This window comes from Sinohyriopsis cumingii, chromosome 2 (genome assembly GCF_028554795.1).
Source record: "Sinohyriopsis cumingii isolate HCF-2022 chromosome 2, ASM2855479v2, whole genome shotgun sequence".
In the NCBI taxonomy this organism is placed as follows: Eukaryota; Metazoa; Mollusca; class Bivalvia; order Unionida; family Unionidae; genus Sinohyriopsis; species Sinohyriopsis cumingii.
In genome coordinates this window covers 30,138,565-30,164,811 of record NC_142962.1, presented here as the reverse complement: position 1 = coordinate 30,164,811, position 26,247 = coordinate 30,138,565, and the positions used below count along the sequence as shown (strand labels likewise).

Below are 26,247 nucleotides of genomic sequence, written 5' to 3'. Positions count from 1 at the left end.
TCGAAGAAATCAAGTTTCTCGCAAACAATCTGCAACTTATTTCAACTGTTTATCCATAAATAGAAGATATGTAACAAATGAAAATGCCATTTTCGAAAAACTTAATGGTACTTTTTTATGCATGTTGTACTAGTGTGCATACATGAGTGCGTGTTTGCAGGTGAGTATATGTTCATTCCAATCAGCTAACTTTATTTCGCCTTCACTACTCTCTTTGATACTGGTTGACATTATATATATATATATATGTTCTATACTACTAGTTTATTGTAAAAGGGTTCCGAGGTAGAAAGTTTTCTAGGCTTTTCAAGGACATTTTGTCATAATTTACTGTTAAAAATACAAAAAAATACATCAAGAATTATAGGTGACTTTACGAGTCAAGAATCCGAAACTACACGTTAGAAGAGTGTTTTAAGACAGGAAGAGAGAAAGAATGAATTTGGTTTAATTTCACAATTAGTTATGAAACAAGTAATCATTATTTGAAAAAAATAATCACTGTACAGAAAATGCAATCATCATCTACATCCAAAACGGTAAATATTTTCGAGTTGCATATAAATTTCGAAAGAAAGATAGGTTTGCCTTCCTTTTTAACCCAACAACCGTGACGAAAACCGTAATAGTAATAACAAAACGACAACAGCAAGAAACAAACGAAAGAAAAACCGCTACGAGGACTCTTGCGATAGCCACGTTATTACTACTACTACCACTAATACTATTACAATAATAATAATAATAATAATAGCGACAGCAGCAAGAATTATAATCAATATTGGTTTTTTAAGTTCCTTGAACTGATACCATGTGCGTCTTTAATGAATCCTGAAAACGTCTTACGTTAATAACTTATGTTTGAGGAACTACCTATCACGAGGAATTCTTTTCTGATTGAGGTAAGCTGCCGAACGTTTATAATAAATCGTGAAAGTTTACAGTTGCAGGAGTTGAAACGTCTGATTGACATCACGAATTGTGCAACGAGCAGCTATAGACACCTGGTTGATACCATGCATCCTGTAACGTCAGAACCCAAGTCAATATCGATCAATGATACCGACGATGGCAACGATCGTATCTTATTGATTTCTTGCTCTTCAGCAGCACAATAATGACTGACTAATGAGAGATGGGCTGAAATCATACGAATAATCAATTTCAAGCAAAATCCACTCTACTTGCAGTCTTTTACATAAAATAAACGCCACCCTTTGGGTTAATTGCTTTTAGTTTTGGACGGATTATTGCAATTTTGTGTCACATTAATAACAATAACAAAGTTGTGGTCTGTAGTATACCAGAATGAGAAAATCAATATCGGCCAGCGCTGTGTACATGAAGATGAATACGTAATGTGTTCTCGGTGACGAAAGCAGACTTGTAGAGCAGCCATTTTAAGGACAGTAGACGAGGAAAGAAAATTGTTGGAAATTGTATAGACAGGTTTGTACTAAAAACGCTTTTTCCGACATTTATACATATATATATAAAAAACACATAAATGTTTGCTTTTGAGGTGTTAAGATTCTGAGAATAGTGCTAAGAATAGAGATGTACAAAAATGAAATGTGATGTTGGTATCTATTGATATAAGTCGATTCGATGTAGAGAATAAATTAGATCCTAACACAGTATTAGATTTTTTGAAAAATGAGTACGGTTGCAATTAGATGAAGTCGTATCTGATATATGTTTGTATTCTTCAAAATACAAAGTGGCGTGATAAATACTGAAAGGGTAAAGTAAGAATTTTGTCGATGTTCTTATTTGCTAGCCTGCAATATAAACATGGCCGGTTATATTCCATTCTAAAACGTCGAAATAGAGATATTTAACGATGTTAACCATTACATTAGCCATATTTTAGAATTTACATGTATGACACCATTCGTCCTATAATTATTTCTAACAGATTTGACTGTATTGATTCATCTTCATACAATGAATGACTAGTGCTGCTTACAAAGATGTTAACGGCTTAACAATTGGTTTTCTATTTTTTATCACTCGAAGATGAGTATATTATGACAGGAAGTTACCGTATAGTGTAATAATACAATATTGCACTCAAAATGAGTATATTATGCCAGAAAGTTACCGTATAGTGTAATAATACAATACTGCACTCAAAATGAGTATATTATGCCAGGAAATAGCCGTATAGTGTAATAATACAATATTGCACTCAAAATAAGTATATTATGCCAGGAAGTTACCGTATAGTGTAATAATACAATATTGCACTCAAAATGAGTATATTATGCCAGGAAGTTACCGTATAGTGTAATAATACAATATTGCACTCAAAATGAGCATATTATGCCAGGAAGTTACCGTATAGTGTAATAATACAATATTGCACTCAAAATGAGCATATTATGCCAGGAAGTTACCGTATTGTGTAATAATACAATATTGCACTCAAAATGAGTTTATTATATGCTCATTTTTTCCCCGTTAACTTTACATCCTGAATTTCCTCAAAATGTTTTTTCTTAATTCTGCTAATCCGAATTACGAGTCATGTCATAGGTTTTCAATCTGGATTACACATTTCGAAATTGTGCTGTAATTTCGATGACAAGTGCAATTGCATCCTCCTTACTGCACTCAAAATGAAATAAGCATTAAATTCCATAGCGTCTTTTTGATAATTGCAATTGAAAGACTTCATATTTTCCCCACGTTATGATTTCAAACATTCAATGACAGAAACAGAAACACGTTTGCAGACGTAAACACGCTTCTCCCGCGCCACTTCAATCCGATGTATTTCATGTATAATTTGAACAGATGAATCCAGTCCAAAATCACAAACTTTAATCGAATCGAAACAAAATACCAAAATATATTCATTCCAGATCAAATGGAAAATTTGTTGCAATGCGCATTCATTCACAATATGACTGCAAATTTCAATTTTAACTAGACACGCCATTTTCTTTGGAAAGTTATGTCGAGCGCGCGACTAAGTTCAAATTTACCAGGGCGGCGTTATGTGCGCATTAATAATGATGTCATTGTGTAATGACAAATCTGCGCTTGTGTATTTAGTTTGGAATACGGCATTCATTGATTTACATTGTTTTTTTTTTTTTCTTTTTTTAGTGTATTTTGTTTATATAATTAAACCTTAGGTAGAATTTAAAAAAATGAGCATATAATAAAAAGGTTACTGCATTGTATGGGAAAAGATGAACTCGTTTTGTCGGAAGGATATACTGCACTCACAAGTTCGTGCAGTATTCCATCCCAAAACTCGTTCATATTTTCCCATACAAATGCAGTAACCTATGAATATTATGCCAGGAAGTTGCCGTATAGTGTAATAATACAATATTGCACTCAGAATGAGTTTATTATGCCAGGAAGTTGCCGTATAGTGTAATAATACAATATTGCACTCAAAATGAGTTTATTATGCCAGGACGTTGCCGTATAGTGTAATAATACAATATTGCACTCAAAATATATCACTGGATTTCATCGTTGTGTCATCTTATAATACTATTAGACAATGTTACAACTCATATTAAAGGTATATAAGCAATCGCTTAGACAAAGTAGCTTGATAACGACCAGTGTCTGATACGTGGATAACCTTCTGTAGGTCTGTCTGTCAGTATGTATGTATGTAGGTAGGTATGTATGTATGTATGTATGTATGTATATTTACCACCTGTTTTTCATATGACAGTATTCGAAATGCATATGAACTCGAAGTTGAAGAAGTTTCGTGTGTGTGTGTGTGTATTTTACAGCCAGGATATTAAAGTCGACTAGTAACGTATCAAACTCATTATACAGTGTCAACAAGTGTACGAGATCAATGGACGATTTATCTCTTAACAAATTGTCAATACTTACGTAAAGGCTTCTCCTGTCTGTCTGACCTCATGACAAGTGGTGGTGACAAATGACGTGTTGTGTTATTTACATACACATATAGGATTAGTTTTCTCCAATTTTAAATCTACTGAGTAACTCTGGCTTTAAGAATACTGTTTTGCCGGTCTCTTGAGGCAAATCATCAAAAGCTAGGTCAAATGTATGGTTCAGATTCAGTTAAAAAAGAAGCGAACAACATTTAGGAATATATTGAATATGTAAACAAGTGAATACCATCAGTCACAATTATGTAACAGGAAGAAAAACATTCTTTCTTAAATGGCATACCTAAGATCTGGTTCTTTTCTATGGTGTTGAGACCTCAAATTAACCTATTTTTAGACCTAATATGTAGGGGTACTTGGTGGCCTTTACAGATCACTCACACATTTCACCGCTGCCTACGCGAGTTCGAGTCTCGGCTCGACCAATATGGGTATGTGGAGAAGCTTGCCAGTAGCTTCCCGTAGGTCGGTGGTTCTTTCCGGATATTCCGGATAAGCCACCAAATATACCGGCCGCCATGTATAGCCTTTCATGTGCTGAAAACTACGCTAAACCCCACAAAACTAAACCGATTCCTAATCTGTTTCCACACGCGCGCTAATTATTGTAATTAACTTCGCGTGCCCTACGGATATTTTCCGTTTCTTTCTCACAGATAAGCTTTCTACAATACTTTCTAAGCGTGATTAACCTGACCCAGTGTGTGTCAGGAATTTAGCAGCTAAGATATATTTCCATGTTTGAAGTGAGTTTCAGTTGTACGATTTATTCAGAGTTGAAGGGTTTCGGTTTACTACCGGGGAAAATCTCTCTCTCTCTCTCTCTCTCTCTCTCTCTCTCTCTTGATCGATCGAAATTTTGATTGAATCAGAATAGTTTTTCTTCAGTCTCATTCCACAGAAATACGTGGCCATATCTTCCAGCGTACACTGTATCCTATTACTCTAATCAAATAACATTTCAAGATCAATGACTTTTCTTTCGTGATAACATATACTGGAGCTATTATCGATACGGGAATCGCAAAGGGACACACTTACTACAATTTCACCGAATAGTGTGAGTGGATCTATTGGGCAGCCAAATATAACAGAATGAGCATTCTGCGGTCATAGCTCATTTAAATGGTGATAAAGTCTCATCATTATAAACAATCGTGCCAAATTCACTGCAACATTTCTTATTAAATTTATGATGCGGAAACCAAAGTTAGTAGGACGGGGAATCAGGGCAATAACTCATTCAAATGATAACACAGAATAATGGAAATTAAACTTATTTATGAATCATCTGTATAAAGTCGCATGCTAAATTTGACTAAAAACAAAACAGTCTTTGGTAAAGCGGAAACCTTCGTCATGGCAACTTATTATCTAATATCACAAGTCTTAACTCCTGTAAATTATGTTGTGGAATGCTAAAACGTAAATTACACTGGTCAACAGTGAAATCATTACTGACTTGAAAAGGCCCTAATCTGTAGCATTTTGGTGTGCCGAACACGAATATAACCGTGAAAAATTTGTATTGGCTCTCGTTTTGAAGATATTCATATACCTCATTTTCTATGTTTCACTGTGTAAATTTCTCCAGTAGGACTGCAGCAACATCCGGAATAATGATGTAACATTGCATAATACCATCATGCTCACATCATCCACAGTTGATTGTATCATTTTCTGATGCAATGCAATACTAATGCCATGCGGCTGCTGAAGTAAGTTGACGTCAGCAGTGTACTATACATGTGTAGGCCTATTATACTAATGCCAGGCGGCTGCTGAAGCTGACGTAAGCAGTGTACTATATAAAGCCCAGTCAGATAGGTTCAGCATTTAAAATATTTTAGACGTTGTGCGAGACAGTTCAAGCTACTGTTACATAAAACTTATTATTTTATCCATTTACGTACAATAAAGAACAGTAATGCCTCGAAAGTGTGTTAATACCGCGGACAATTTTTGCTATATTTGTGGGGAAGTGACATTTGCCAACCAGAAGAAAAGTATCAATTCTCAAGTGAAGAAGGCATATCATCTTTACTTCGGATGCAAGGTTGGTGACCAAGACAAGCCTTGGGCTCCGCATATATGCTGTGCTACATGTACAACACAGCTTTCACAGTGGTTGAATTGCAAAAGGTCATCAATGCCGTTTGCAGTCCCAATGGTGTGGAGAGAGCCAAGCAACCACCTAAATGACTGTTACTTCTGCTTGGTTCCTCCTCTTTCCGGCGGAATAACGAAGCGAAAGAAGTCGAGAATAGTCTACCCAAACATTCCGTCTGCATTGAGACCAGTTCCACATGGTGAGGGACTTCCTATTCCAGAACCTCCAGCAGAATATTCTCTTGATTCATCTGACGAAGACAAAGGTGAGTCGACCTGTTCTTCTCCTGGTCCATCAGCATGCAGTGATCCAGATTTTCACTGTGGTGCATCATCAACCCCACACAGAATAACACAGGAAGAACTAAATGACCTGATTCGTGATTTGGACTTATCAAAGAACAAGGCAGAATTGCTAGGATCAAGACTCCAACAATGGAATCTTCTAGAAGAAGATGTCACAATTACTGCATATCGAAAGCGCCACCAGCAATTGGAGCCTTTCTTCAGAAAGGAAAGTAATCTGATATTCTGTTCCGATATTGAGGGCCTCATGAATGCTTTAAAAATCACTCATGACCCACAAGAATGGAGACTATTTGTGGACTCTTCGAAACTGAGTCTCAAGGCTGTACTTTTGCACAATGGAAACATTCTTCCATCTATTCCAGTAGCGTATGCTGTCCACATGAAAGAGACATACGATAACTTAAGGCAGCTACTGAATTCCATTGAGTATAACAAGTACAGCTGGCACCTCTGTGGTGATTTGAAGGTAGTTGCCCTTTTAATGGGACTGCAGCAAGGATATACAAAATACATGTGTTTCTTATGCGAGTGGGATAGCCGAGCAAGGGAAATGCACTACATGAGGAAGGAATGGACTCACAGGCAGAATGTAGCCATTGGAGAGAAGAATATCCAACACCCAGCTCTGGTTGAGGCTCAGAAAATCTTGCTACCACCCCTTCACATCAAACTAGGTTTGATGAAGAACTTCGTGAAAGCCATTGACCGGACTTTGCCAGCATTCCGATACCTGCATGAAAAATTCCCTCGACTCAGCGAAGCAAAGATTAAAGAGGGAGTTTTTGTGGGTCCTCAGATTCGAGAGCTTTTCAAAGATGACCGGTTCAACAACTTGCTGGAAGGTGACGCGAAACAAGCATGGAATGCTTTTCGCCTAGTTTCTACAAACTTCCTCGGAAATGTTAGGGCAGAAAACTATAAGGAACTAGTAGAAGACATGTTGATGAAGTATAAGAAACTTGGCTGCAATATGTCTCTAAAGATTCACTTCCTTCATTCCCATTTGGATTTCTTTCCTAGCAACTGTGGTATTGTTATTGATGAACATGGCGAACGTTTTCATCAAGATATCGCAACAATGGAACAAAGATACCAGGGAAAATGGTCCACTACAATGCTGGCTGACTACTGCTGGACACTCCTCAGAGATGCTCCCGAACAGCTGTACAAGAGACAGGCGAAGAAATCTAAGATGTAGTCAATGACTTGATTTTTTATAGGTAGGCTATTACAGTTGACCTTTTACTATTGGAATGCATTTCGTTATGTAAACATTAATTTCTTGCAGATTACAAAAAAACTAGAGCCAATTTTGCAATTTGACTGTCATATTCGTGTTCAGCACATAAAAATTGATAAGAATTGACTAATTTTATTTCAGTAACATGACTTTTGTAAAAATTTGTTGTCCAGTGTTACACGAAGGTCTTAACAGCAGTAAGGTTTAAGATAAATTTGGTTGAAGTTCAAGCAGTGGCGTCCCTAGGGGGGGTGCGGGGGGTGCGGACCGCACCGGGTGACACCATCTCAGAGGGGTGACACCAAAATGAAAAATTGCAAATTTTACAGAGCACACACTGCTCGGTCTAGTCGGATTTCATAAGCGGATAACCGATCATTGTTAAATACATGACTAGCAGGCACAGCAGTGGCGTCGCTAGGGGGATGCGGGGGGTGCGGACTGCACCGGGTGACACCATCAGAGGGGGTGACACCAAAATGACATTACTAAGGATTCTGTATGGTTTGTTACGGAAGGAGGACCATGGGGGTGACACCATGAGCTACCGCACTGGGTGACACCAACCCGAGTGACGCCACTGAGTTCAAGAACCGTTAGTGAAGTTTTGCTGCAGAAATCGAAGTAATGATATAATAAATCAAGTTGATTACTCCTGTAGCACGGTAAAAAAAAAAATCGAACTCGTTAAAATGCCGCTTGCCGGATCTAATTAACATCCAACAGTGATTGGTACGGTTTTATGGCAGAAACCAAACGACGAGTAATTAGGAATATAATTCCAGTAAATGATGTTCTCAAGAACTGGAAATCGAACTCATTCAAAGCTTCACCAATATAGAGAGGCATGCAAAATTTGTTTAAAATGAAACAGTCATTGGTAACCTTAAGCTGTAGAAATGAAAGATGGGCGGTTGTATAATTAAGCAGACCATAATCCCCAAAATAATGAAAAAGAAAACCGGATACTAAACTCTTTGGAGGTCATATCAACACTTGTTCGCATATCAAATTAGGTTTAAATTTAACGGTTTCCATAAAAGTCATCTCGAAGAAATCATATTTTTGAAGGGCGGACAGATAGACGGACAATGCGATTACGGTAAGCCTCAGCAGACTTTATCAAGCAAGAGGACTTTATAAATTTGTACTTTAACGATGTTTGCTGAGAAATGTTCCTTGGAAAACTAAATTATATACTATGTGCGATCAAGGACGTAATGGGGGGGGGGGGGGCAGGGGGCATTTGCTACCTCCGCCCACGTGCATGTGCTGTAAAATGCCAAATTGATGTTGCCTATATACGAAAATTAATAAGCCCGTCAAAATATGCCCCCCCCCCCCATCAAATCCCCCCGCCCCGAAAAAAGTTTAAATGACGTCCCTGTGTGCGATTAGGTCAATGTGTCAATTACGATTGCGCTAATTAATTAATTTCAGTGCGGAAAATTATCCCTGGTAACAGTAGGGTTTGGAATCAATCAATAATCTGCAAAAACTGTAGGGTACTGAATCAATCAATAATCTGCAAATAATCAGATTTTGGTATCTAACAATAATTCCTTATTAGAACAAAATATCAACATTGAGACGTGATCTTCAATCGAAAATGACTACATCTTCTAATCCAATCAAGTCTTTAATCTATCAGATGATACTTCCACTAAAATGGACACTAAAGTATCCGTATATAAAAGACATCACAACTTTTTTTGAAGATTTTAGACTGTGCTGATAAAGTTTATTGACTCATTTTAACCGCAGTAACAGTATCCAAATGTTTTAAATAGTGTTCGTGTCCACCAATTATCTCACCCGAGGTATAGAGTTTAAAGACAAACATATTTTTTCTACTTCTGTTAATAGCCTATATATTTATTTAACCTAAACATAATGATGATGTTGATGTTGCTGATGATAATGATGGTGGTGGTGACGTGTTAGTGTCGGCTTGGACACTGATGATAGAAGTATAATAGGAACTAATATGATTTATTTTACGGTGAATAAAAGCAAGTCATGGTTAATACTAATAAATTATCACTGTGCTAATTAACAAGTGAAATGTGTGATAATCTTAATTTTAGAATAAGATTCAAAATGAATTCATTTAAACCTTTTGAAATAAGAACCAAACACAAACATGTTAATTGCAGGCATGCAATAAATGGCAACAAAAATGACATGAATAAAATTTTTCCAGACGAAACACAGATGGTATTTTATTTCATAACAGATTCTCTGTATCGGTTGGTTTGTTGAATTTTCGTCGTTTTCGCCCGACTGGGCATGTACGACGCTTTATTCCAGCAAAGCTGGGTGTTTAATTACTCCTGGGGGAAGGAATTAGAGCCTCATCCCCCAGGCATTTATGTGTTCAAGGAACACTGATTAATTTGACCATCAGATCGTGGGACTAATTAGTCCCTAACGACCTGAATGTAGGGCCGTCATGAGTGGGAATAAACCCAACACGCACTCATAAAAAAAAAGGGATTGAAATTCAGTTGCGATTGAACGCACCAGGTGTCAACCCAAGCAGTATGTAACGTCCGTACGATTGGTCGGCAGCGATGACGTCACGTTAGGACACCTGGTTTTTTGACGGGTGGAAATGGTTCCACATTCCGTCAAGGTACGATGTCCGAGAGAGGTTAGGAAGCAAGGAACTCGGAAAGCCAGCCATGGGTGTTGTGTACTCCCCAAAACACCAGTCCGCACTGATTTCAAATCTAGTCCAGTTTTTCTAATGGACAGCAAAAATACCAATAATGTGTTAACCACCTGTGCAGTTAGATCAGATCCAGCAAGTTTAAAAATATTTAAAAATAATTCATTCTAAAGTTGGAATTTAGTGTACAAAGTGTACATTCGATATACTAATTTAATACCAATCAGTAAAATTCGAAATGACTTAAAAGCAGTTTGTATCACGCATAAGTAAAAATAAGAGAATAACATTTTGAATTTGGTAACAAAACAAATCAAATTAGGTTTGTTGTTAAAATAGATATTATCAAATAGGTTCTCTAGTCAAAATGAGAACCAAGATTATTCGACCAGGCAACTTGAAAATAACTCAGCAATACATCTAAGTTCAGGAATGTCGTACCTTGTCCGGATATGGTCTACACTGGTAATCGGTAGGTATGTCCTTCGTTTGTGGGTATCACAAAGTGGTCTATTGAAACAAAGTCTTAAATCTTTTCCCAGTCATGATAATTTTTCAGACGCAGCGTTAATGTTGCGCTAATAACGCCGTCCACCACATGAAGTCACCACAGCTCTGTTGTCTGTGTAGACCCGACGAGGTAAGTCGACAGGTTTCCGCGAGCGGCTATTTGCCACGCTCCCTATTTGCTATTTTAATGGGTCGTCGTGGCCCATGTGCAACACGCTTTATCGCTCCTATCTCTTCCTCCATCTTATGGCGGTCGGCGCTCTGGTTATTTCTTTTGACATCTCCTAGGGTGTTCCTGCACTGTTTCTGGCTGTCCTGGGCATATCATTAGTCCATGTATGGCTGGTGGTTCATCATTGTCCCCTATCTTCACGGTAAATCACATAGCCGCCACGTGGACGACAGGATAGAGTGCTCCACGATGTTGCCTGGTCGACGTCCACTTGCTGAATGAATGAAATGGAATGGAATGATTCTCTGATCTTGTTACTCAATTTAGATTTATGTGGTTTTCGCACAGTCGTGCATGTACCAGTTTTATGCCTACAGGGTAGGCTGTTTGATTACTCCTAGGGAAAGGAATTCGAGCCACTTCCCCCAGGCTTTTATGTGCTCACAGAACACTGTCTGAAGCCGTCATGCAGTGGGCTTAAGATTAGTCCCTAACTGTCTGAATGGAGGGCTTGAAGGCGAGTGGGAATAGACCCAACACACACTCGACCTATTCAGTCGTTACTATTTAGGTATGTATGCATGGGAATGGACCCGTCAAACACTCATTTGTTGGTACTGAATTTTCAGTAGTATTAAGGGCGTGCATTGCACGCTATTTATTTTGGTGTCTGGCGGTGGCAAGGGATGATTAGGTGGAAATGTGGCTCCAAGATCACAGGTCGATGCTTCTAGACTTCAGGGTATTGGGTCTAAATTGTCGTCCTACACAATGTTGAAAAAAAAACTCTTTGGTGTTTTGAGTTTAGAATTTAGCTTAAGAGAATTATCTTAGGTGACAGTTTTTAGTAAAATTTGACCCCTTGTGTGGCTGGTCCTGATGGTCTTGGTCTTTTGAAACCACCATATATGAAGGATTCTGTTTTAGGGTCTTACTTGTCTAAATTATCGTTGTTTTATTTGCAGCCTTGTTCTGCTGGGCTTGATGGTCGTTGGTGTTTAGACCACCTTGTAGCTGCTAATTTGGGGGTCCTTCTTTCCTAAAGTTGTTTATAGTTTTGCTACTTTATGTAGCGGGCCCTATAGGTCTTGGGTGTTGGACCACCTTTTATGCTCTAATTCTGGTGGCCTAAAATTTCTCGTGGTATAGATATTACTGTCACCTTCAGCTAGAGTATTCTCAGAGGTATTAGTGGTGTTACGTGCATGCTAGGTTTGTCAAGTATTGTTAAGAAAAAGTGCAAAAGGAGTGGTTAGATTCAAAGGGAGGAATAATAATTTTTTTAAATAATATATATATATATATATATATATATATATATATATATATATATATATATATATATATATATATATATATTCATTCTTTCTTCTCACCCCCTTCCTATCCTGTTTCCTAGTTGCCTTATTTGTATTTTATTTGTTTAGATTTGTTTGGTGCTATTTTAATTTTCAGGCTAAGTCTGTTTGATTAAGACACATATCTTTGCCGAATTATTCGGGTCGCTAAGACGGATCAAAGACATCTGATTCTCTGATCTGTAGCACAGCCATTCTTATAGTTTCTGATCAATTAAGAGGAATGATTTTCGTCACTGACAACAGGAACATTATGCGTGCAAACGGAATGGTCTCATTTTCCGTTGCGTTTGCCTTGAATCTGCAAATAGCCAACACCAAAACTCGTTTAGCTAATCTTTTTACTTAAAATCTTCCATTGGTCTTTGCAGTATTCCCCATGTCGTCACTGCATTGTCAAACAAAACTGTGCAGATTAAGGCCATTCAGTCTCGATGTGTAGATACATTCTAATTGTAATAGATATGTCATTGAGCAGTGGTATTCATAAGAAACTAACATTAGTCAAAGTTGTCTGCAATCTTCTTAAACTTCCGTTAAAATAAAATATTTAATAATAAAAATGAATACCAATTATAAAACTTTGCGCATTGCTCCCAAAGTTGCATCGTCCAGTACATAATATATTTCTGTCTCGGTTTTAAGACAAAGACATCTTAATTAAACAGAATTTTTTCATTTGACATTTAAAAGGTTGACTTCAGTTACCGCTATATTATAAAATACAATCAACAGCAAGAAAGGTTTTTAAGGCTATATTTTAGAAATTAAGAAATTTTAAGAAAAACGATTTTTATCGAATGAATTTCATTTAATCTCGTTAGAATTGCAAGAGTAGAATGCCCTTGCCATTTGCGGGCTAAGGAATATTGAATAGGACGAATGAACCCTTCTGAAAGAGTCATGGTGGCTCTGCGTGCCAGACTCACGAAAGAAAATGTGCAGCTTCAAATGCTACCATAGGATCAGTCCGGGTTGGCTACAGTCGTGTGTCTTTGGGTAAGGCACTTAACTCTAATTGTCTTGGCACTCATTGTCCGCATATGTTGCTGTGCCCAACAACTTTAAACACCAAACATAAAAAACCCACCCACCATCATTTGATGGGTAAATTAAAGCTTTGGATCATTTTGATGTGTAAATTAAAGCTTTGGATCACTTGATGGGTAAATTAAAGCTTTGGATCATTTGATGGGTAAATTAAAGCTTTGGATCATTTGATGGGTAAATAAAAATTTAATTACCAAATGATTAACTGAATGTGATCAGCAGCATATTTCAATAGTCGATTTATTTAAGTGAAATTACCAACAACACTATCATCAAAAAAAACAACACAATAATAATAAACAAACTGATAAGTCTATTAAATATCATTAATATATTAAATATCATTAATATCATAAACACTAAAACAAAATCACAAAAGGCAAGAAGTAGATTTTCTTTCCTTTTTTCGTTTTTTGGGGTGGGGGTGGGGGAGAGTAAGAAATAATTGTGAAATCGGCTCCGGTCGCTACGTCGGCAACCGTTATACACTTTAGCGCAGATGCATAATTACTACAGTATTGGAGGAAATTAAATAAAAGCATGTTTGCATGAAACAATCTTCACACAGTACCATTTAATAACAAGAAATGACGATTTATTGAAGGAAGAGCAAAACAGTAAATTATGCATTTGTCTTTGCGTAAGATCTTTCAAGTCAGCAGCAAAAAGATATTTAAACGAGTAAATAAAGACGTGATCAATATTAAAATCCAGACATTTAGTGGATATGTGGTATATTCAAACAAGCATGCAATATAAAATAATATGGAAGTGAGTAATATTATTTACTTCTGTTGTTTATCTATCACTGCTAATATGTGTTATTGTGGATGCCATTGCAACGTTTCATAAAGGCATTGCGACCAAAAGCAAAATCCTATTGGAATATTGACTATATGACTCAATACGTCTTTGCTAATCTACACCTTGGCGTATCGAGCAGATATTTCTGTGCTTCGTGTCTGTGAATTTCATTGGATGTGGCGTCAAGTCACCGCATCTAATCAAAATTAAATTTTTAAAATTTAAACTTGTTCCCACATGATCGAGACAAAGGGAGCACAAAACTTGAATGGACTGATAAATAAGCAATTTTCCAGTGCCGATCCGTGTTTGCACAAATACCTTTCACTCGAATACACCTGTAATGGCTTCCCTCTGGTACACATTCATACTTTCGATGTTAAATTTCCAAATTATCCTTCTTAGGTCAGTTGCCCCCATCATTTTCGGCCGATGTACATTGCACCTCGCTAGTGGTTAGTTGGCATTATATACTAAGGGAGGCAACTCATGAAATCCAATAGATGTCGCTAGGACAAAGCACCAATTCGATCCGCTAAGGTGTAGATAGAGTTATCATATCAGACCTTTGGCTAGCGAAGATGGACCCAATAGTGCTGATTTTAGGGCCTATATTTAATTGCTTTTTACACCAGCTACGGGTTCATCTCGTAAAAATGAACAGCTTTTGGTGGCGACACTTGCTTTCTAGGCAGTCAATAAATTAAATCTCAGTGGCTGAAAAATACTTGCAGACTATAGACCAGGAACATAGATGATCCTGGTACACCCAATGGCATATCTCATAATAGAACATTAAAGTAGTTTATTTTGCACTTACCCATTTGAATTAATTAATGTTTAATTGCAAGCTGCAATATTATTTTTAGAAAATAGCTGAAAAATGTGACAGTTATGACTGTTTGAATTTGTATATAGTATATAATGACGGTTGGATAGGAGACGGACATTAGACCCGAAAGTCCGACAAGCAGCCGGTGTGCCTGTAAATCGTGTGATATTCACAGCTTTGCCAGCAATAGTACTGATACATCGTCCACATATTTAGGTACAGGGTTTGAATGACCTATGTCAAATGATAATGAGGCGAAGTGTTAAGTTGAAAAGTTTAAAAGATTTATAAAGGATTTCTACGTCCTTCCGCTAATTTATGGTCACGTGCAAAACTTCATGACGAGGTAAACTCATTCACATTCGCTTTACCTTCATTTGATTGTGCACATTAGGTTAAAGATGCAGGAAATCGGTATGAAATGGTGTAATATTCACACATACCTAAAACGACAAAACGGACTCCAACCATCTGACACTGGACCTCGCCATCAGTTCGTGATCGAATAGAACAGTTTTTCTTTGAGGAAATAATCTTGGACTGTACTCAAGATTAGAAGAAAAGAAATATGGAACTATGATCAGTTTCAGCTCTTTGATACTCTATCTAAGAATAGACGAGTACAAGTGATACGAAATTCGTTCCAAAAAAAGTAAAAAAATAAGGAGGTTGAATGAAACTATTACGTATTATCGGATTAAATGAAAATTTAAATCCTGGAAGAGAAATACATTCATACATATCAACTCTATAAAATTTAATTTAGATTTGTCTGCCCTGGTAGCAAAGATTACACACGGACAGGAGGTATACGTACGTGTTCACGAACCGGTGTGACTGTCATGATTATGGATTAGGGGTGACTACTCAGTCCTCAGTGACCGCTCCGGTGACTTAGTGGTTAGAGCGTCCGCCTCGGATGCGGAAGTTCGTGGGTCGAAAACCCCAGCCGAGTCATACCAAAAAATAACAAAACAGTGGTACTAACAGCTGCCTCTCTTGGCACTCAGCATTAAGAGGTTAGTGTTAGGACGGGTCGGTCTGGTGTCAGGATAATATGACTGGGTGGGATATCATGCTACATGTCTGCTGCATGATGCCCCAGTGCTAGACATCACTATAAACTGCAACACTGCAAACCTCGTAGAGATACGACAGAAAAATTGTTAAAGCTAAGTTAAAAATCCAAATCTCTCTCTCTCACACACACACACACACACACACACACACACACACACAGTCCTTAATGGTGGATACATATCCTGTCCGGCTGCAAAAGAAGGAGTGGTGGAGGTAATCTATCATCCATACTTTCCTTCTTTTCAGTTGTCTTCAGAATAATAGCATTTACACAATATGCGTATACAAATATAAAGACCACCTTTGGTAATCCAACCACATATGCCCTCTCTACAGGACCGACTCAGACTTGTTTTGTTTTGTAGCTGATGTACGTATGAGATATATGAACTTGGCCGTAACAGTTTGAGACTTGGTCAAACAAAGAAAAATGCTATATCTCAGATAAACCTGGATTTTCATTAATGGATCTCGAGATGTTATGGTTGTTCATTTATGTTATTTCTCCTCAAGACTTTAACTAGCGTCAGTTTATTTCCTGTACAACACCGTATTCTACATGAAAATACTTCGTCCTTTAAAACGCAAAGCTAGAAGGTTGTGTTCATTAAACGACTGAGTTCCAAACTACGAAAAACGTGTACACAAAAGGGAAACTCAACGTAACAATGTGCTGCTGATTACACGGGTCCGTACAGACTGGTATGCAACACCCTTGAAGATCTCGTATCCTAGGGCAATTCTAAAAAACAAGAAACGCGGAGTAAGAGAAAAGGTTTTTCTCAGTACTGTCTCGTCGCTCTTAATAAATCGTTCAAACTTGTGTAACCGAATCAAAATGCACGAACAATAATTAAAGTTGTCATTAATTGTCCATGTATACTATTTGATTTTACTCCCACTGAATTGTAATTTTCAGAGAACATCATGATAAAATCAGTCATGTCCATCGGGCTTCTGGTGGCTTTGACAACCTTTAGAATCAGTGGCGCCTCCTACGCGAAAGTCCTCTCCGACTTGTACCAGCTCTATCAAATTCAGCAGATGCAGGATTCAGCCGTTAAAGGACAGGATTTCTATGACGAAACTCTGGAGAATAGAAACCATAATGACGACTGGTCCGCGTCTTATGGGGATCCCACATTGAGGGATCCACGTCTTTACAGCGAGGCGGCCATAAGAGATCAAGAGTATATGAAACAACTCCCCATTTCTGGGTACCAGTTTATTTCAGGTAGGTTTTAAAGATGTCGAAATAAAAAAGGCTAAATGGAGCGCTAAAGATGACATGGTAAATGTATACACTTGCAAATATCGTGTAAAACGTATTACCATAAAATAACTCTAAAACAATTCTCAAAATGTATCAAGTTACACATTTTAAAGGACTGATGAAATTTAACTGGTCACAATCAGGTGAGTTCAGAGAGGCAATCAATAAGATAACATAATGATTTTCTCAAAATCATGGATCAAACCACTTATCTCAATCTTTCGGTACTACATCACAATGACATCCTGTTAATTTGCAAAAGGAATAAAGTTAATTTTTCTAAGATCTAGCGGTTGTGATTAATAGTAATTAAAAATTTAGTAAGAAAAATTTAAATCATTGATGGTTCTCTGAGGGATAAAGTTAATGTGTAACTATCAGTTCCATTATAAGGTCTCAGGTAGATATATTCTTGCCAGTTTTTACAAATTCAGTTTTATTTTTGATAACAATATAAGAGGACTTTGGCTGAGTTTATTTTATAAATAAGAATCTTTGTTAAATAGAAGTGTTAGATGTAATACGTTGCCTTATCTACATTAGTTTTTACGTTTCCAAGACAATATTTTCTATATTGACTTCATATTTCAAGAAGTATATTTGTGATTGGATGTAAACAAATCTGACTGCTCGCTTTTGGATTTTTTTAGTGTTCATGTTGTAACCAGCGCCGGATTACCCATTAAGCACACTAAGCGCGTGCTTACGGCACCAACCCAGCAGAAAAACATTCCAATTAATTGTTGATAAAATTAAATGAAGTATATCTGACCATTTCGATTTGCATTTACGGGTATTTTGATTTGAAATGGTGGCAATACTGGTATTTTCCACCCTTATAACTTTTAATATTGGGGGGTTTTTTTTGGTTTGTTTTTGTTGGTCTTGTTTTAGCTTCACATGTTGTAAGGGGGGGGGGGGGCACCATGATATTTTCAGTGTTTGGGGTTCTGGAAGGCCATTGTCCGGCACTGCCTGTAATACATGGATTTTTGGTGTTCAAAACTTTACAATAATATTCCAGTCTGTCCTGAGGCGGATTGATTCGAAGAACTAAACAGAGAATTTTCTTTTCTTTAAATCATCTAGAATGAACAACCTTAACGAATAGGTTACGGTATATGATATAATATAACCAACCTCATTTTCTTTAACACTTTAATCATAAGTAACACTGTGCTGATGATGAAAAAATAATTGATAATAATTGTTTGCTTCTTTTAAAAATTCACCGTCATGTTAAGCTCAATGCTACAAAGCCACTGTTGTCTCCATTACAGGAGGAAATGGACAAAATAGTCAGGCGGAACGGGAGGAGGTTAAATCAGATAAAGTTCTTCCAGCCTATTGTACCCCACCAAACCCATGTCCGTACGGGTACACAGGTAAGCAAATAATCTCTCTCTCTCTCTCTCTCTCTCTCTCTCTCTCAACTTTATTGATTTGACGTATGCAATAAGCATATAGTCAGCGCGATGCCTGATACGTTGATGCATACATGAATGAATGGTTAGGATAGAAGGTCAGTACACACACAAACCCTGAGAGAGAGAGAGAGAGAGAGAGAGAGAGAGAGAGAGGTGTATTTGGAATACATTATACACATATTTAACACATATTTACCTCGGTTGTTTTAGAAATTGTTTAATCGTCCTTTCTTAAATAATTGGGATACTTTATACATAATTGGTTTCTGCCAATAATAAGGATCAATATACAATTTTCGAAGAGAGAGGTATAGATGGTAGATTAAGACAAAATGGTTTCAATTATTTACATCATTATTTCTAAAATTTATTTTCTTATCTGTCATTTTCTATACACTTACCACCATGATACTTGGTGAAACACTTAATTTACTTAGAGATTTTGTGTGACCAGCATTAGCAGTAAGTCGAAGATAAACGGTTTAAAAGATATTTTTTAAAATGTATTTATACATAGATTAATTTTTTAAGGAAATGCAGAAGTTAAATCAAAATGAAATAACGTATTTTAAGTCGTTGGATAAAATGCGATACAAAGAACGATATATCTGGACTGAATTATTGTAATGCCAAACTTCTCCAAGGTCCGAGATAGGTAATATCTTTAACACGTTATATCTCCTTTTTTATTTTTATATTCTTTAAGATTTCTGTATTGATCAGTTTAAACTAGTACTTAATGGTACGCACATATCTAATTACATAAAGTGGATATCGTCCCTGCTCTACCCATACAAACATACTCATGGTTAGAAAGTTGGTTCATAACCAGTTGCAATATTTTCTATGTACCAGTTCCTTAGTTTAAACATTCAAAAGTACCAATATTTTGAAGCAATAAGACAAAATTAGAGAGAGAAAGGAATAAAAAATATAGCACGTATTATACACACTGGACATTATAGGTCATTAAGATTATTTAAAATTACGTTGATTGATTTGACCTTTGCTAGCAACAGTATTTGTAGCACATCGAAACTATCCGATAATTGTAAAAACAAATCCTAAACAATTAAAATTATCCACAATGTCTAGAGACATTTCTCCTTTTATAAATAAATATTATCTTTCCCAACTATTTTGCTAAAGATTATAACCTATGTTTATATTTACAAATCGATTCCATATTATACAGTATATTCAGTTTATCTGACGATGTTCGTTGTCCATCTGATCCCTTTGAAAAATATCGCCGTATGATCAGCAAATAATTAAAATTAGAATGAAATTACTTCTAAAATGATACCCGTATGTGTATGTTTGTAATGCAATTTCCAGATCTTTAATATAATTATAAAATAGTAAAGGAGAGAAGCTTTCGCCTTGAAGAAGCCCAAGTAAACACTCGAAATAGTCTGAATGTGAGTTTAAGTTCTTTACACCTGACTGCACTGAGTTTTAAATAAATCTTATTATCATTAACATTTTCCTAGTCATTCAGTATTGTACTACTTTTGGCCATAGACGTATCAAATCTACATAATCACAAGCTTCTTAAAATTCAGTAAAGGCAGAAATATTTATCCTTTCATTAGGAAGTTTTGAAAAATTAAAAACTGAACATGACAGTGGCCAAAAAATTATTTTTATCAAAGCAGTCAACTATCAAGTGACCAGCACAAATGACGCATTTGCACCGATTTAATCTGGAGTGAATCCAGCAATTAAATCGGATGGAAAGTAAAAACAGGTATTCAAACAAATGCTATCTAACATTCCATCATTATTATCTTTAACAGAGAAAGCTGTTTTCATAATGACGTCTTAGCGCGATTCAGACCTTTCAAAGAGTAAATAGTTTGATATAGCCGATTGGTCTAAAGCGTGTCCGTTACGGATCACTGCCATCTCACCTCTGTCTGCGTGGGTTCGAGTCTCGAATTCAGCCAATGTGGGTATGTGAGAAAGCTTGCCAGTAGCTTCTCGTGGGTCGGTGGTTCTTTCTCGGGTTTTCCGGTTTTCTTCCTGCACTATTAATACTGGCCGCCATGTATAGCCTATCGTGTGCTGAAAAATGACGTTAAAACCTACAACAACAACAACAAGTTTGATACAAAACTAGCGATGACATCTCTATGAAATGAAGCAACCCATGTTACAACCATAGTGACGAGTTTCACATGATATATAATCGAAGGTGTTCAAATATAAATACAAGTGCATTAAACAAAAGAAAGTTTAGCGTAGCAAACAATCTTTTGTAGTCGGATATATAATATTTGTTGAAATCCAATTGCTTTGAAACTTTATGTCTGGAATTTCTCCCATTCCGATGAAAGGTCAGTTTACTTTCAAATACTAACATAAATAAATTACTAGTATAAGCCATAATTTACATTACATAACAGGTGATGACAACTGTTTAAAGGAGTTTGAAAATACCCCAGAAAATAACCGCCGGCTACTGGAGCAACAGGACTGTCCGTGTGATGCTGAGCACATGCTGAACTGCCCTGCAGGGGGTAATAACATCAATCCCAAGTCAGAGTTCATGGATCTTGACAGCCTAGATATGGTACGTGCTGTAGATCGGGGTCTGTTTGTATCCATAGTTAGTTTGGTTGTTAAGCAATAATGAATTATAATACGTTTACCAAAGTTATACATGCATCAATAAACCAGTCTTGCACGAAACCCTTCATAATCAAATACAATGTAAAATTCCATTCTAAATTGTTAAAAATCTAATAAATGTTAATCAAGACACACGTGACATGGTATTTTTAAAAACATTCTGAGTATAAATTGTTATAGTTATTTGCTGCCAGCTGTGTAGATTATATGCGTATTATAGTTTCCAATATTATGTAGGAGTCTCACAAGTAAAAACTGCATTGTAGAAAATTCTTTTGTTAAATTTAAGGATTTGACATGCATAGCTGCTTTAAAAATATTAAAATTGTACAAATTTCAATTGCTTCCTTCGCCTCCTTCTCCACACTGTGTTGTCCCTAAATGTGATGACATTGGTCTGATTGGGAATGATGGAATGTCCCCATTTGCTACAATTTTCATTTTTGACTGATGAATCTCTACTGATGTGTTTCATAATCACTGCTTCTAACATTATCTGTTTAACCAATATAGTCATTCAAACAATCACTACATTAAATATAATAAGCCACACATTTGTTCATATCTTCTGTTTTGTTCTTCACTTTTATCAGTCATATGATCAACAGTAGCCGATGACGAAGGCTGTGTGATATTGGTGAAAATTTCGAACTATAACTAAGATATTTATGCCATGAGTAAGGGAACATTTTAATAATCATATACATACTGTTGTTATAAAATAGAAGGGCATACATGTATTGTATCAAATGGATCCCTCACTAGCTACTATTAGAATATACATGCTTTTTGATCTTTGCCAACATTTTGCTTCTAAATATTTAAAGTGGGAAAGTTTTGTTATTTTGTAATTTAGTCATGTCAGTGTGTCCCTTGTGCTTTTCCTCAAAATTGAATTAAATTTTTTTACTGCATCCTTAGGCCATCAGTAGCTAGTTTGGATTCTTTGGTTTCTTCTTCTGTGTTCTCGTAAATATTTCTGCACTACAAACCCTACATGATCCATTTATATAGCTTAGAAGTTTATTCTGCTAGCGACAACCAAAATGGTTGTTAACTATTGAATATTGATTTATAGAAGCTGTAGCAGTACACACAATGCATTCACAAAGACCACTGCATGGTTAGTTGTTGCCATGGTGATAATATGTGCAATTGTGGTCATGACTTACATGACACATTTGTTTTCCATAAGTCATTTAGCTTTGATTACAATATAGTGCACTAGTATATTTCTTATTGCAGAAGGATAACCCCTACTTTGATGATGGTCAAAAGAGACTGTCTCTAGTAGCGAAAAAGTCTCCTCACATTATCCGTAAAAGGGTAAGTTGTTAACAGTATCAACTGTCATCACAATTTCACTTAATTTCTTTTAAAATGATTTTGAAAAGTAAGCATCATTTCTACCAATCTGGTTTATCAGAGATCAGTAGTTACATTGGTGTATATATCCAGCATTTTATTTTGTGACACTTTCAATACCCTATTTCTATGTCATTTACAAGGTGCCTTAAAATGTCCTGACCAAAATCCCTCTGGACCAAATTAAAATTTCAGTTTCTAGCGGTATTTGGTGTGCTGAGATTCTCAATTTTCAACTAAGAATGAAATGTGATATTATATCCTCCAGCTAATCTTTAAAATAGATATCTCGAATACTTAGGATTTCATTGCATCGGTACTTGTTTCTGTTGCAGGCATTATATTGCTCTACCTGGCTTATAGCGTTTAAAAAACCACTGACTCGCCACAAGTCCTGATTAAATTTATGTTCTACAGTGTTCACTTGAGTCAAATTGACATTTTGGACTCAGTTGTTTGGTCACTTTTTAAAAGTAGGAGGGTTTTGGTTTACTGAGTTTATGTTTATATGTAAAAAGGAAAATATGGGACAGGAAACATAATTCACTTTTAAGAGGCTTTCAGATTGCTAATTTTTGGTCTTCAAAGGTACATGCACTGTATTATCTTTAATCATCATTATGTCTGACACTTGCATTAATCTAGCTTAAAGAAGTTAAATTTCATTTTAACAATTGGCTACTATTTGACTGTCAACTGTTGTCAGGCACTCTTTTATGTCAGTAAAAAAGTGAAAATATTGACAAAAGCCATTTTACTTCTGTCAACAGTGAGTCAGTAGAAGATAAGTGGACATTGTCATTAGTTTACATTTATACTGACAGAAACAAGTTCCGGTAGTCTGAACAACCAAGAAAATCACATAATTATTCAACATGGCTTAAGCCAAAAGGACACTTATTGGTACATATATCTGAGTCTAGGAATAGGACACATACTCTTTCAAAAGGATGCTGCTTGGTACATATATCTGAGCCTAGAAATAGGGCACATACTCTTTCAAAATGATGCCTCTTGGTATATAGAAATGAGTCCAGGAAAAGGACACATACTCTTTCAAAAGGATGCCTCTTGGCACATAGATCTGAGTCTAGGAAAAGGGCACATACTCTTTCAAAAGGATGCCTCTTGGCATATAGATCTGAGTCTAGGAATAAGGCACATACTCTTTCAAAAGGATGCCTCTTGGCATATAGATCTAAGTCTAGGAATAAGGCACTAATCTTTCAAAAGGATGCCTCTTGGTACATAGATCTGAGTCTAGGAAAAGGGCATATACTCTTTCAAAAGGATGCCTCTTGGCATATATATCTAAGTCTAGGAATAAGGCACTTACTCTTTCAAAAGGATGCCTATTGGCATATAGATCTAAGTCTAGGAATAAGGCACTTACTCTTTCAAAAGGATGCCTCTTGGCATATAGATCTGAGTCTAGGAAAAGGGCACATACTCTTTCAAAAGGATGCCTCTTGGCATATATATCTAAGTCTAGGAATAAGGCACTAATCTTTCAAAAGGATGCCTCTTGGTACATAGATCTGAGTCTAGGAAAAGGGCACATACTCTTTCAAAAGGATGCCTCTTGGCATATAGATCTAAGTCTAGGAATAAGGCACTTACTCTTTCAAAAGGATGCCTCTTGGTACATAGATCTGAGTCTAGGAAAAGGGCATATACTCTTCCAAAATGATGCCTCTTGGCATATAGATCTGAAAATACATGTACATAAATAACAAAATATATTTCCAATCTGAATTCACCCACTAGGGTCATTATGTGGTTATGAAGTCAAGATGAGAAAAGGACATAGGCATGAATATCCTGATAGAATTTAACCTCCATGGTCGATATGTGGCTATGAAGCCAGGAATAGAAAAGGACGGTGGCATCAATACACTAATATGTAGGTGTATGTGTGAATGCATGAGCAAGTGTTATACAGCACTTCCTCACCTTAAAACCATCCAGTACAAACTGTTCCTGTCATGAGGGTAGTGTTGTCATGGATACCATTTCATTGAGTGCTAGTAAGATTATGTAATTCATTACAATCCAGTTTCACTATAAGGCAATATAGTCTACGACTCTCATGGACAGTGTTGTAATGAGGGAGTACTGAACTATGTACCCCGCATAGAATATGTCATATACTGATATACCTCTGTACAAAAGGGTTTATTTGGTCAAAAAATATTCTTCAGTCATATCCCCGTGCAGTTTGTTGCATTGATGAAAATGAATTAGCAAATGAGTCATAACTATGTATCTGCTCTTACTGCATGTTGCCTTGATCTGATGAAGGGACACAACAATTCCTGTCTGCGCTTATCATTAATTCTGTGTCCTAGCAATAGTTATTTTAAGCACTGCATAGATTCAAACCATTTCAAATTGATTGCTTGATTAATATTCCAGTACTATTTGCTTTCTTTCTAGGAAATTGGAGAAAGTTTTGACCAGCAGTACAATCCTTATTTGGAGGGCCAGAAGATGCGAAGAGCCTCCAAAAAATCACCACCAATGCATCAACCTGAAAATCATCAGGGCTAGGCACTGTCCAATTTCTTAAACAATGACGATAAATAATCATAAACAAAATGTTCACAATTTTTTCACTAAATTTGATCATAGCATTATTTAAACAAAAAAAAAGAATTGTGGTATTCTGCATTGCTTAGAGGTTTTCTATACAAACACAAAAGAAAAATTATTCGATAAATATTTTTAAAAGAGCATAAAGATATAAATTAATCAATATAAATTTTAATATTAAACAGAATTTAGAGGATAAATTTATCAGCTTATATAATTCAAGTGTATCAACTTACAACATTAACAAAACATAGCCTAACTGATTCAGTTATAAAACTAAGAGCTATTAATGCAGATTTTTGACCTGAGAAATAAAATTTAAAGAGTTTCAAATTCTGTTTAGAGAGCACTGTGAATTTGAAAATTCATTTACAAATTCTTAAGCTCCGTGCAAGTGGAAATATTAAAATGTGCATTAGTAAAACTTTAATTTACTGAATACCACCTTTTTTCAAAGGTGAAAACACCTTCAGAATGAATCATTACTGACAAACTAGAACAGTTAAGGACATTTTATTTGCTCACTCTTTCTTTATTTAAAATTTCAAAATTCATTTAGAATTAAATGAATAATATTTCATCATGATACTAATCTTGGGATAGAACAATAATTACAGGCAATTTGGCCATAATTTCAATCAGATTATTTATTACAGTTATTAATTCTTGATAAATACAAATAGCATTTAATTTATTTAACAAATAATGTTTAAAAAAATAGAGCAAACTCCAAAAATGTATTTGTGTGAGTTGTCTCTCTTACAAGTTATATTGTATAGTTTATTGTTGTCTCCCTTAATCTGTCTCATATAAAGTGCAAATATGTGTTTATTTGTTTTGAAAGTTTTGGTTAACACATAAAGATCCATTGTGAATAGACAGTTGTTTAAAACATATAGACAAATAAACTGTACAAACATGA

General features: G+C 36.0%; 1 protein-coding gene across 1 annotated transcript; it reads left to right on the top strand.

Annotated features, from left to right (window-relative positions):
• The first annotated feature begins 19 nt into the window (after positions 1 to 19).
• On the top strand, positions 20 to 26,247 carry LOC149804552 (uncharacterized). The gene is made up of 6 exons (XM_089941420.1): positions 20 to 1,449; positions 16,954 to 17,268; positions 18,588 to 18,692; positions 21,143 to 21,309; positions 22,614 to 22,694; positions 25,170 to 26,247. The coding sequence occupies exons 2-6, from the start codon at positions 16,962 to 16,964 to the stop codon at positions 25,281 to 25,283; spliced, it is 774 nt and encodes a 257-aa protein (XP_089797546.1). The 5' UTR covers positions 20 to 1,449; positions 16,954 to 16,961; the 3' UTR covers positions 25,284 to 26,247.

What these genes read in the sequence shown, in the direction of transcription:
- LOC149804552 (XM_089941420.1), top strand. Translation starts at nt 16,962, where the DNA reads ATGATAAAATCAGTCATGTCCATCGGGCTTCTGGTGGCTTTGACAACC. An exon ending in TGGGTACCAGTTTATTTCAG is followed by an intron (nt 17,269 to 18,587) that starts GTAGGTTTTAAA and finishes TCTCCATTACAG; the next exon opens with GAGGAAATGGACAAAATAGT. An exon ending in CTCACATTATCCGTAAAAGG is followed by an intron (nt 22,695 to 25,169) that starts GTAAGTTGTTAA and finishes CTTTCTTTCTAG; the next exon opens with GAAATTGGAGAAAGTTTTGA.